Genomic DNA, 13,736 nt, shown 5'->3' with positions numbered 1-13,736 from the left:
GTTGAATGGGCTATTCATTAAATTTTTATCTTCAGAATATACTTTTTTGTTGCGTTTCTTAACACCACTTAAAGAAAAGAACTATCAAGCTGAAGCTTCTCCCAATATACGTAAATTAAACATATTGGAAAATTGGAGAAAATTTAAAAATTCAGTTTCTAACACGTTTTAAATGTAGAAGTAATTCATTATTAGTTATTTTTATTAATTTTTTTAACATTTCACAATCAGCATAAAATCTGTGCTTCTTGGTGTGAATAAATTCAATATAAGTTTTTTCTTAATTATTAATAGGAAAATTTATATGGTCTACATTTCACTCATTATATGAAATTACATTTTTTTTTCTCACTTGGAATTGCTTCAGGTTTTTCACTTTCATTTAAAATAAAAAAAATTCAATTTATGTCAATAAAAAATAAAAAGCAAAACTAGTTCTGACTTGTATGATCCCTAAAAATTACATACACTTTGTAATAGGTTGCACTGCAATAATTAAACAAAAATATTTTAGCAAATATAAGACAACAATATACAATTATATTACTACAAATAAGTTAAAATATACATATCTTAAGTTTTCAATAATATACAAAATAGTTTCTCAACATTCAAGATTGTAGCAAACGGTTCCATTTAGCATGTCTGATACTGCTGCAAAATCATCCTGAAAAATTTTCCAAACTATATTACTATGAATACATGAGATGCCCTAAAGAATTAGTCAAATAAATTTCTTTGTCATAAACAATGATGAAATACCAAATATCCACAATACCTTTTCACTGAAAAAATAATCCTGATGATATATAATCCTGATTCTTTAGCATTTCCACAAAAAAATGTATCACGGTTTATAATTAATTTCAATGCAAGATTTATATTTTATGTCCAATCAGGCTCTGAAAATCTGAATACACTAAAGCACATGTAAAATTAATTTCATCAGCTGTTGGTCTTCCTTACTGTAAAGTAGATGCCTAAAATGATAACTACACCTATGATTACTGCTATTACATATAGAATTATTCGATTCTGGAGTGCCCTGCAACATAAAAGCATATATTATCAGATTATAATGAAATATTCCTTAAATATTAACAAAGAGTAAAATTGACAGAGGGTGTATAAATACATATCTATGTGACTATTCAGAAAACAGCACTATACAATTCTGCCATTTTTAATATAAATGTATGTGCATTCTACAGCTTTACTTGTTAAGATGGGAATAATACATCTTTGCTGTAACACACAGCTGACAAAGATAGCATAGGTTACAAAGCAAGCACTAAGAAAAATCTTAGGTATCCAAATTAATTTTTAATTATCTCATACAAAATCTTTTCTGTTGTGAAATATATCAAATGAGTAGAGGAGATAAAAAGATTTATTAAAAAAAAAAAGAAATAAAAGTAAGAAATCAAAAAATGAGAATTAAATAAAATTAGAACTGTAAGAGTTGGAGGACAATAAAATATTCTACATGATTCATTGCACTTAATCAATTTGCCTAAAGCATCACCATTATGATCATTTCAGAGCTCAAGACAAATTAAGTACAGTTAACTCTCTAATTGCACAGCATATATATATTCCTGAAAAGTAACATAACAAAAGGACATAAATCAAGACAACTTATAAAAAAAAAAAAAGGAAGAAGGAAAAAAACCTTACAAAAGTTCAATAAAAATACAAACTTATACAAATACCTCTGTAGTGCAATTGCACCATTTTACTGGAAAAGACACGAGTTTGATTCTCATCACGACAAGGAATTTTTATATGGGCTTTTCAATTGTCAGTAAATAGTCCATGAGAACACACAATTTACAGACAAAAAATACTGTTGGTGTGGTAGGCAGTAAATGGCATGGCATTGTGTGTGTCGATAGTATTAGTGTCATTGTGTTGTAGTTGGAGGATTAAGTAAGCGACAGTGAGTAGAATTGGAGTAGAATGCCCTCCCACGATGAGTCATTGGAGGTGTCACATAATAATAGTAATAAACTTTATTAATTCATGTTTTTTTGGTAAAATTTTTTTAATGTTAAAATAAAATTGTACAAAACTGGCTTTCTAAATCCATGTTATCTTCATTGAGTCACTTTTTTCTTTACCTGACAGCCATGACTTTCTATAAATTCACCTGTGCATTTTTACAAAATCCATAATCAATGAATTTGCTACAGCTCTTTAGTAAAACAACTACAAACTAAAAGTATTAATATAGCCATGATAACAGAAACAAAAAAGAAATTAAACAGAACAAAAGATATAGATGGTTTTACTATGCTATATAGTGGAGAGGACCAACATATCAGAGCTTTTAGTGGTGTGGCCATTTTAATCGATACTAAATGGAAAAATAGAATATAAAAGTACAATTTTGTAAATTACCAGATTATAACAGTTAAATTAAAAACAAATAGAAGCTACTTAAATATCATAGGAGTATATGCCCCTGAAAAAGGCAGGAAAGAGGATTCCAAACAGTTTTATGAGGAACTACAAAATCAATTAAATAAATGTAATAAAAATGACTGTATATTAATAGCAAGAGATCTTAATGCTAGAATTGGAAATAATCCAATCCCAAATTTCTTAGGAAAATATGGAGAAATTTGCATGAATAACAATGGTCAAGAACTATTAGACTTCTGTACTTTCAATAATTTTAATAACCAATACTTTTTTTTCAAAAAAAGAATATAAATAAATATACTTGAAATGGCAGAGGAACAATATCTATTATTTGATTATACCATTACTAATCAGAAACTAGCTCCACTAGTGAGAGATGTACATGTTTACAGAGGAAGTGAAATTTTTTTCAGATCATTACTTAGTAGTCTCTAAAATAGAAATACTAGAAAAATGGAAAAAGGAAGTAAATAAGAAAAAACAAGAAATAGAACAAGTGTACAAAGTATATCTATTACAAGAAGAAAGTATTAGAATGCTATATCAATCATGATTAACAGATTACCTAAAAGAAGCCCAAATCTTCAAGATATAGAAGAAGAACGGGAAACTTTAATAAAGATCATCCATAAAACAGTGAAGCACTTGGAAAGAAAAATAAAATATTAAAAAGAAAAACATTAAACATATACAAAAACAAGAAATATAGCTAAAACTATATAGTACAGAAAGCTCACCACCAAGATTCCTGGTACAGATTTATTAATAAAATAGAAGACAGCTTATGGAAGATATATAAGGAGAGGGGGTGGAGAGCACATGCATGAAGAATATAAGACTCAGGCCAGGAGAGTGACTAGTATGGTAAGGAAGCAAAACTGTAATATGAGAAAAGATTAGCACTAAGATCCAAATAAAATCATAGGGAATTTTTTAGCTATGTGGCCAGTAGGCGAAGAAATGACTGTGGAAGAATGACATTGTGGGATAAGAATGGGAATAGAGTGACTGATGGAGAGGACATAGTGGAGTTGTTCAATGAACACTTTATTGGAGTATTTCATCCTGGAGAAGTAAGTTTTAATACTAGAGGGATTGGGCAGGTTTGAGGTTTAGAGGTACAAAAGGAGAGTGTGTTCCAAATACTGAGTATTATGGATGTCAGTAAAGCTGTGGGACTGGATGGTATTTCACCACAGGTTTTGAGAGAATGTGCTAAAGAACTGACAGCTCTGTTGACCTGGCTTTTCAATGAAAGTCTGGCTACAGAAAGCTACCCAAGGAATAGAAGGAAACCAAGATAGTGACATTGCATAAGGACGATAGCAGAATCGAAGTGTCTAATTATAGGCCAGTTTGTGTTTCATCAGTAGTTAAGATCTTGGAGAAATTAGTGATGGACCATATACAGCACTGGGCAGATGAGGGTAATGTTATCTGTGAAAGTCAACATGGATTTGTTAAGGGGCTCTCTTGCTTTAGTAATATAATTGTCTTTTATAATAAAGTCACAAGAGCAATTGATAAGGGAAAGGCATATCAAAATCATCAGTTGCATCAGTTTTGGGACTGGTAGCTCAGCTGTAATTTTCTCCATTCCGTCTTGTCATTGGCTTTCTTCTTAATCTCCTAGTAACTCCTCAGGCCTGTGCTTTCTTTTCCCCGCCATTTTGCTTTCAGTTATTCTTTTCACAAGGCCATCATGCCATAGTATATGTCCGTACCACCTATCCCTTATACTGCCATTTTTTTGGATTTTGCAAAGGCATTTGACAGGGTGTCACATAATAAGGTGATATTTAAGTTTCAACACATGGGTTTAGATGTCGGATTAGTCAAATAGATTCAGGATTGGCTGTCTGATAGGTATCAGAGAGTTGTGTATGGTGGGGCAATATCAAGGAGGCAGAAGGTTACAAATGGGGCCCCACAGAGCTGAGTATTGTGACCTGTACTATTTAACCTTTATATCAATGACATTGTCAGTGGATTGCAGGGGGATATTCAGTTGTTTGTAGATGATGTCAAGCTAGGAAGGATTATTACTAATAGTGCAGATGTGGCAACCCTGCAAGAGGATCTGAATAAACTGGACAGATGCACAAATGAATGGGGGTGTCAGTATAATGCAGCAAAATGTAACATCTTGAAGTTTGGGATACATCAATGGGAGGCAGCATACTCTGTTGGAGGAAGTAGGGGAGACAAGAGATCTAGGAGTGATGATTGATAGAAAATTGAAATTCATGGAACATATTGCAGAGGTAACCAAGAGGATTGCTGCAATACTAAGAAGGACACTGACCTTCAGAGATAAAAGAGTTATCATTCTGCTGTATAAGACTCTGATCAGACCACAATTAGACTATTGTTCTCGAATTTGGTCCCCAAGATTTGAAGCAGATAAATTAACTGTGGAAAAGGTACAGAGGCAGATAACAAAGATAGTTTCAGGATTGTACAATGTAGTTAGGAAGATCGGCTGAGGGAATGTGGACTGCAGAGTTTGGTAGAGAGAAGGAGAGGTGGTATGATAGAGACTTTTAAACTGTTGAGAAGTAATTACAGGGGTGACACTGGGGAGTTCTTTCGCTTGGTTTCCTAGGAAGGACCTCTCACATGATGAGTCTTTTGACTCCATGGAGGCCTGAATAATAATAATAACAATAATTTAATGAATTCATTTTGATTATTAAATCCATAATTATTCTCAATATTTCACACTTTAAAATAAGTTCCATTAATATTTTTGTTATTTAAAGAAAAACGTGCAATGTTTTGTCGTGATTTTGCAAGGTAGTGCAAGTCCAAGGCAACTCATGGTAAAGGTAGAATAAACTCTGATCACTATTCTTAATATTTACCCTTAATACAAAGCACATCTCCTGGAGGAGATGTATGATGCTATGTATTAAAGGCAAGGGCCACTATCCAGACCGGTTTCGACCTTTATTGGGATCTCATCAGTAGGAGCCAGGCTAAGAAATACTAAGTTTTAAGTAATACAGAGCTTATAAATATTTTACCAACAAGTTACCATAAGGTGCTTTGACCTTATTAAATAAAAATCTCAGGATGAGACTTACTTTCCCTTACTTGGGAAATGGAGTAAAAAAACCAAGTTTATATTTAAAATAACTTGGTATCTTTAACATATATTATACCCAAGGTAAAAAACTTTCTACATCTATCTCTCATCCTGAGATTTTTATTTAATAAGGTCAAAGCACCTTATGGTGACTTGTGTTGGTAAAATATTTATAAGCTCTGTATTACTTAAAACTTAGTATTTCTTAGCCTGGCTCCTACTGATGAGACCCCAATAAAGGTTGAAACCGGTCTGGGTAGTGGCCCCTTGCCTTCAATGCATAGCATCATACATCTCCTCCAAGAGATGTGCTTTGCATTATGGGTAAATATTAGGAATAGTGATCAGAGCTTATTCTACCTTTACGAGTTGCCTTGGACTTGCACTACGTGCAGGGTCAGCTAGACTTGCAACACTTGCAGGCGCAAACTCGACTGACTTGTCTGTTTGCTTACTTGAGAAATGGAGTAAAAAACCAGGTTTATATTTAAAATTAATTGGTATCTTTAACATATATTATACCCAAGGTAAAAAAAGAAAGTTTTGAAGCGAATAAAAGTTGAGCAGCTCTCAGATGTGAACTGCAGACTGCATGTAAAATACACAAACATTATTGAAGAAAAAATGAAAGAGTTTGAGAACAGGAACCAAACCTTGCAGATTCAGTGGCGAGCCTTGAAGAAAACCCTGATTGATTCAGCCAGAGAGGCATGTGGTGAGGTTGTCAGCAAGGATAGAAAAATCAGAACTCCATGGTGGACACAGGAAGCTAAAGAGGCAGTGAAAGAAAAGAAGAAAGCATATCAAAAGTTCCTGGCAAATAAGTCAGCTTGTGCTCGTAGAGAATACAGAGACAAATGTAAGAAATTTTAGCTAAGCAAAAGTCATGGGAGGACTTGGGTAAGAACATAGAAAATAAATATCAAGAAGGTGACAAGATATTCTGGAAGTTGTTGAAGAAGCTCAGAAATGTAGGAAAGTGCAATGTGCTGTAAGAGGAATTAGAGATGATAAAGGTAACATGGTCCGCACAGTTAGCCTAGTGGCTATGAGCTCCGCAACCATATGCCTAGGGAAGGAGTGTCCTAGGTTCGATTCCAGTCAGTGGTGTGAGGAGCTGAAAGATCTTCCTCAGCCATAGCCAAGTTAGCCGGTCTTAGGTGTGGACCCCAGGTTTTTTTCCCGCCAGTTTATCTGGGGTTTTTCATCCTGGAAGCAGGCAAACCGAACCAGTGAATACACAGGCTACAGTCATAAATACTTACGGCAAGGAAGGCAACGGGAAAAAACCACCTTGCATCATTATCTCCCTAGTAATCAGCTGCAACCCTCTCAAAGAGAGGAAGCCATAGGATCAGATCAGAAAGGTAACATGAAAACAGGAAAAAAAAATCCTTGAAGTATGCAGTAATTACTTCAAAAAATTGTTAAATTAAACAAGCACTGATGACAGCACAGTGGCAAAAAACACTGACCAAGTATGCAGTCAGGAATACAGAGACAAATGTAAGAAATTTTAGCTAAGCAAAAGTCATGGGAGGACTTGGGTAAGAACATAGAAAATAAATATCAAGAAGGTGACAAGATATTCTGGAAGTTGTTGAAGAAGCTCAGAAATGTAGGAAAGTGCAATGTGCTGTAAGAGGAATTAGAGATGATAAAGGTAACATGGTCCACACAGTTAGCCATATCCGTACTTGAAGTAGAAAAAGCCAACAAAAGCCTGAAATGTGGAAAGGCAGGCAGTAGATGATATTTGACCAGAAATGCTCAAGTATTGAGGTATAAGTCTTACAGTGGTTGCACTGCACAGTTCAGAAGGCCTGGACAGAGGGACAAATTCCAGATGACTGGAGTAGAGCTCTCATAATACCTATATATAAAAAGGAAAATAAAACTGAATGCAAGAATTACAGGGGTTTTTCTCTACTGAGTGTTCCTGGTAAGATATATGCAAGAGTACTTTACAAACGGTTGAGAAGGATTATGGAAGAGAAGCTTGGTGAAGAACAAGCTGGATTGTGAGACCAAATATATTGTCGGGATCTGATTTTCACTTTACGACAGATAGTTGAGAAATCACGGGAATATAACAAAGATCTGTATTTAAGTTTTGCAGATCAGGAAAAGGCATATGACAAGGTGCCAAGAGAGAAGCTATTTGGACTGTCAATGAGGCATTATATCAAGCAATACTTAGTCTTTATTTGAGCTGTAAGTCAGCAGTTAGAATTGAAGGAAGTGCAGGAAGATGGTTTGATGTTAAATCTGGTGTTAGACAAGGATGTACATTATCCCCTCTGTTATTTATTATCATTATGGATCAAATTATGAAGTAAAGGGGTATTAAACCTGATATCAAAATTGGAAATGTTAATGTCGGCAATTTGCTTTATGCAGACAATGTTATACTTCTAAATAAATCCGCTACAAGTCTGCAAGATTCCCTGACTAAATTGAATGAGTGTTGTAATAGATATGGTATGAAGGTCAGCAATAACAAGACAAAGACAATGAAAATAGGCAGAAGCATTGAAAATGTCAACTGCATTGTGAATGGAGGACCTGTGGAACAAGATAAACATTTCAGCTACTTAGGCACGATTTTTAGTGAAGATGGTAAATTAAATATGGAAATAGACAACAGAATCAACAAAGCTGGCATGGGAGGAAGTCAATTGAATAAATTTATATGGAATAAGAGAAATTAGTCAAAACACTAAGTTTGTTGTATACAATACAGTGCTCAAACCAATTTTAACTTATGGATCTGAGAGCTGGGTTAGAAGTAAAACACTTGACCAAAGGCTAGAGACCACAGATAAGAGAGTCCTGAAAAAGATTAGGGGCACAAACAGATGGCATCAATGGCAATATCATATTAAAAATGAGGATATTAGGGAAGAACTTGACCTTGTCAACATCCAGGAATGCATTAGCAGAGCTAATCTCTGGTGGTATGGTCACTTAAAGAGAATGGGAAAGGAAAGATTAGCAAAACAAGTGTTCTCTGCCAGGTTGGTAGGAAAAAGACCCAGAGGAAGACCAAGATATAGGTGGATTGATACAGTAAAAAGTGCCTTAGAAGATAACAATATAAGATCTGATAATGTTGGAGTTCTTGACAGGTAACAGACTAATTTGGAGGAAAATTGTAGATAGGAAGTTAGTAATGATATAATTTTTCATGTAGTACTATCATATCCTGTACACCCCTTGAGGGTATATATCAGGAATTTGATGATGATAAAAGGCAAACATATGGATGCCTTGATCTAGAGTGCCTCTTTTTAGTAGTGCAAGCTAAGGCAACTCAAATGCCAATGATGGTATTCTCATAAGTTTGCCAGTCAGTTTTCAAAACTTTCAAAGTTTATACACTTATTTATTTTCATGTGGTCACATGATTAGTTGAAGTATTATTACACTTTTTTTTTAATCTTTCTTCATTCTGCAATATTGTAAATTAAATTTTATAAATGAATATTTTGAACAAAAAAAAATATATATTGATTAAAAATTGCTATCAGTTTTTAAGGAGTGTATTTTTCTATTTTATTCTTTAAAAATATTTGTATGTAAAATTTAATTCAGTATGCTTTGGCTGAATATTCAGTGCTTTTGTCAACTCCGTTACTTTATTAAATAAAAAAAAAATGTTATGCTAGCCCTCAAATCATTCGATAAAGTTGAAAAATAAAGATAAAAAAGAACAGATTTTGATGACAGAAAAATTTCTAGTCTCTAAAATGAATATGGCATTTTGAATAGATTAGATATGTAAACATAAAATAAACATCTTCTGTTTTAATAGAATGCTAAAAATTATATAATACATTCAATAAACTCATGAATCTGAAACAAAAATGTGCCAACCATTTATTGCCTTTGAATTGCACATGCATAAAAAAGAATTTGTACGGAATTTGAAAAAGAATACAGTTATTATCCATCATAAGATGATTAATTATATACTAGCTGACCTTATATCCTCATAATCAATTAATTAAAAAAATCAGATTACTTCAAATTAATTATTACTATTTCTATTATCTTATGTCAATAAGGAATGAACTTCTTTAACAGCATATCATTTAACAGTGTACTAGAACAAAATGGACAATTAAGTGCAAAAAAGAGTTTGACTTAAAGATAGAAACTTGTGGCTGCAAGTTTTTACCTCATGACTTACCGTCTCATCATTCTACTCAAGATCCGTGAACTCTTTCCTAACTCATGATCAGTTTCTTTTAGCTGAAAATAAGAAAATCAAATCATGATAATATGAAATTTTATTTCTGACACACAATAAATTCTAGTAATAAATAGGATTTACTTCCTGTAATATAATACGTATTTAATGCTTAATTAAAAGTTAAATTATGAATTATTCATACTTATAACTTCATATTAGTTTACTATGTTCTTAGGTATATTATCAGAATATATATTAACAAGAAAATTAAACAGCATGAAAATTTAATTGATTATAGTATTTTTATTAGTATTTATGTACTTTTTTTATACATAATAATTTTATTATACATTAACAATACATGCCTTTTGTATCAGAAGCCTGCATGCTCCTAAAGACAGTTGCCCAGTTATGTGTAATGTAATGTAAGAACTTATTCTAAGCATTTTATCAAATGTTGGGAAATTTCTTAGGAGTAAGTTAAAGATGTGCAATACAGTAAAGCATTAAACACTGAAGAGTTCAACATCCCATTTAAATCCATAGATTTTTGCACTTTTCACAATTAGTGTACTTTAAAATGTGCTTAATCTTTGTATTATTCAAATACAAACTGCACCGTTATTGTCCATTTAGTTTCGATTAACTCTTAAGTTTACAGTACATTAGAGTTACTCCAGTAGAAATTTTTTCACTCAACATTTCTCTTTGTCCTTTAAAACATTTTAAAAGTTGATTTCACACTTATAATTTTCAACAGCAAATTGTTATAGCAACTGCAAGCTTCTATGATTATTTTTCACATTACTGATATTACAGATTTATATACAATATTAGTTATGCAAGCTCTATGGTCTGTTTACTCAGGATAAAAACTGCATAAAAATACAGTTAAAAATGCTAAATATGCAGAACAAACTACATTAAAGCAAGTTCAAAGCATCACTGCCTGGATGTGGACAGTAGAAATTCCCTGACATACAACTTTTCAAGATACTTAGTTCCAATTAAGTCATATATATTTGAAAGACAAACACTTAAAATATTCCAGAGAGTGAAAAAAACAAAAGATGTGATTGTAGAACCAATGGCTTTCTTAAACCTAGTCTGGATACAGACTTTTTCACACCAGAAACTATCATATCTGTCCAACAATGTTTAGACATCACTATGACAGCAATACAGGAAGACAAAGAAGGCTTGGAAATGCCTCAATCTCATTATAGCTTTCTAGTATTTAATAGAATCCTTTGAACAATATGCATCAAATCATCATCAATTTTCTGATATGTACCCTTAAGGGATGTTCAAGCTTAACAGCACTACACGATTAAGTTTACATTATTATTAATCTTCTATCAACAATTTCCCACCAAATTAGTCTATTAATTGTCAGCACTTCAATATCGTCATACCTAAGGCACTTCTGACTGAATCAATCCACCTAGATCATGGTCTTCCTTTGGATCTCTTTCCTGCCATCTTTGCATGAAACCTGTTTTGCTAACATTTCTTCTCCCATTCTGTTTAACCACGCTACCAGTCAAGACGTCTATAGACGTCAAGGTTATTATGGATGCGAAGTGCATATTAAAATTGTAATACCACTGATATTACATTGTAATATATAATGCATACGAAGTGTATGAGGATGCATATTTGATCAATAGCCAGTAAGGTGGTTAAGTGACCATACCATTTTAGAGTAGCTCTGCTCACACAGTCCTGAATGCTAACAATGCCAAATTCCTTTCTAATATCTTCATTTTTAATATTATTCTGACATTGATGCCATCAGTTACTACCCTATTTTTTCTCAAATTCCTCATATCTGTGATCTAGTCTTTGATCAAGTGCTTTATTTCTAATCCAACTCTCAAATCCATAACTTAAAACTGGTCTGAATACTGTCTTGTACACTGCTAGATTAGTGTTTTGGCTAATTTCTCTCTTATTCCATATAAATTTATTCAGCTCGCTACCCATCACACCAGCTTTGCTTATTCTGTTGTCTATTTCCAGATTGATAACCTGTTATCTTCACTGAAAACTGTGCCTAAATAACTGAAATATTTTACTTGTTCTGTAGGATCTCCATTCAGAATGCAGCTGAAGGTTCCTGGCTATTTTCATAGTTTGGTCTCTTTAGTGCTAATTTTCATGCCAAATTTGTTACAGATATTATTCAATTTAGTTCTAGAATCCTAGGCAGCAGTAGATATGTTTACGAGTACAACATTATCTGCATAAAGCAAAGAACTAAGTTTGACATGTCCAATTCTAATATCATGCCTAATGCCACTTTCTTTCATAATAATACATATAGATGAATGAGAGTGGAGATAATGTGCATTCTTGTCATACACATGATTTACATCAAGCCATCTTCCTGTATTTCCTTCAATTCTAACTGCTGACTGACAACTTACATGTACTGCTCTGTATAATATTCTATTTACCCTATATAAATGTAGTCTTTTGAAAAACTTTTCTCTGGGCACCTTGTCATATGCCTTTTCCAGATCCACAAAACTTAAGTATAGATCCTTGTCACATTCCTATGTTTTCTCAACTATATGTCGTAAGGTGAAAATATGATCTTGACAACTTTGGCCTGAACCCAGCTTGTTATTTTCCAAGTTTCTCTTTCACAATCTTTCTCAACCTCTTTTCAAGTATGCTTGCTTAAATCTTACCTGAAACACTTAGTAGAGAAATTCTTCTATAATTCTCATATTCCTTTATTCCCTTTTTTAGCTGAGAACTACGAGAGTTCTATTCCAATCATCTGGAATTCAACGTTGTGACCAGACCCCCCAAATTATGTAGTGTAACTTTTGGTATGCTTTCTTTTTTCCTGGACTGCTTCTTTAACTTGTGCCTACCATGATGTTCTTATTTTTCTATCCTTGCAGACAACTTCACCACATATCTCCCTAGCTGAATTAATTAATATCTTCTTAGGAATTTGCCAATGAGATTCCAAGGTCAGGTTCTTGTTTTCAATTTGTTTCATTTTTTTCTTCAATAATGTTTGTATAGTCAAGTTTATAATTTACCAGTAAAAGAAGCTGCTCAACTGTGTTTCTTGTTAAAACTTTCTTACATACCGTTCATTTCAATGTGATATCCATTTTTATCCTGCTTAGTAGTAATGATCACATTCAATTTCAAATCCTCTGTACACTCTTGTATCCTGATTTCATGGAAGCTGGGGCATCACCCAGTTACCTTACTTCATACCACCATACTTCAGCATTTCTGGTCGAATATCATCTACTCCTGCTGCCTTTCCACATTTCAAGCCTTTGATAGCTTTTTCTACTTCAAGTATGGATATGTATTCCTGACTGCATGCCTGGGCAGTGTTTTTTTACCACTGTGCTGTCATCACTGCTTGTTTCATTTAGCAGTTTTTCAAAGTAATTACTCCATACTTCAAGGATATCTTTGTCTCCCATTTTCATGTCACCTTTATCATCTCTAACTCCTTTTACAGCATTCTTTCCTCAATTCCTAAGCTTCTTCAACAACCTCCAGAATATTTTGCCACCTTCTTGATATTTATTTTCTATATTCTTGCGAAAGTCCTCCCATGACTTTTGTTTAGCTAGTTTTACACAGTGTTTAGCATTCGTCTCTGTATTCTCTAAGAGCAAAAGCTGACTTATTTGCCAGGAACTTTTGATATGCTTTCTTCTTTTCCTTCACTGCCTCTTTAACTTCCTGTGTCCACCAGGGAGTTCTGATTTTTTTATCCTTGCAGACAACCTCACCACATGCCTCTCTGGCAGAATAAATCAATGTGTTTCTTCAGAGTTTGCCACTGAATCTCCAAGGTTTGATTCCGGTTCTCAAACTCTTTCATTTTTGATTCAATAATCTTTTTGTATTTTAGTCTACAGTTCACATCTGAGAGCTGCTCAACTTTTATTCGCTTTAAAACTTTCTTACATTTACCTTATATACAAAACATGATTATCAGAATAGCCCAAAGACTTGAAACACAACATAAAGGTTAGTTTCACT

At 33.3% G+C, this 13,736-nt stretch overlaps 1 protein-coding gene across 2 annotated transcripts in view; it reads right to left on the bottom strand.

Moving 5' to 3' along the window:
• Window positions 1–325: 325 nt before the first annotated feature.
• The window catches only part of Vti1a (Vesicle transport through interaction with t-SNAREs 1a), a 135,296-nt gene continuing 121,885 nt past the window's right edge, over window positions 326–13,736 (bottom strand). The window contains exons 7-8 of one of the 2 annotated variants that reach the window (XM_090409399.1): window positions 9,705–9,766; window positions 326–1,045 (exon numbers count right to left, since the gene is read on the bottom strand). In XM_090409399.1, coding sequence (XP_090265525.1) covers window positions 946–1,045; window positions 9,705–9,766 — 162 coding nt within the window. In that variant the 3' untranslated portion in view covers window positions 326–945. Of the gene's footprint in view, window positions 1,046–9,692; window positions 9,767–13,736 lie in introns of both variants that reach the window. The other variant, XM_090409400.1, reaches the window with a different exon arrangement.

This window comes from Typopeltis vanoorti, chromosome 19 (genome assembly GCF_054136105.1).
Source record: "Typopeltis vanoorti isolate ZY-2024b chromosome 19, IOZ_Tvanoo_1.0, whole genome shotgun sequence".
Taxonomy (NCBI): domain Eukaryota; kingdom Metazoa; phylum Arthropoda; class Arachnida; order Uropygi; family Thelyphonidae; genus Typopeltis; species Typopeltis vanoorti.
This window is presented reverse-complemented; position numbering and strand designations above follow the sequence as displayed.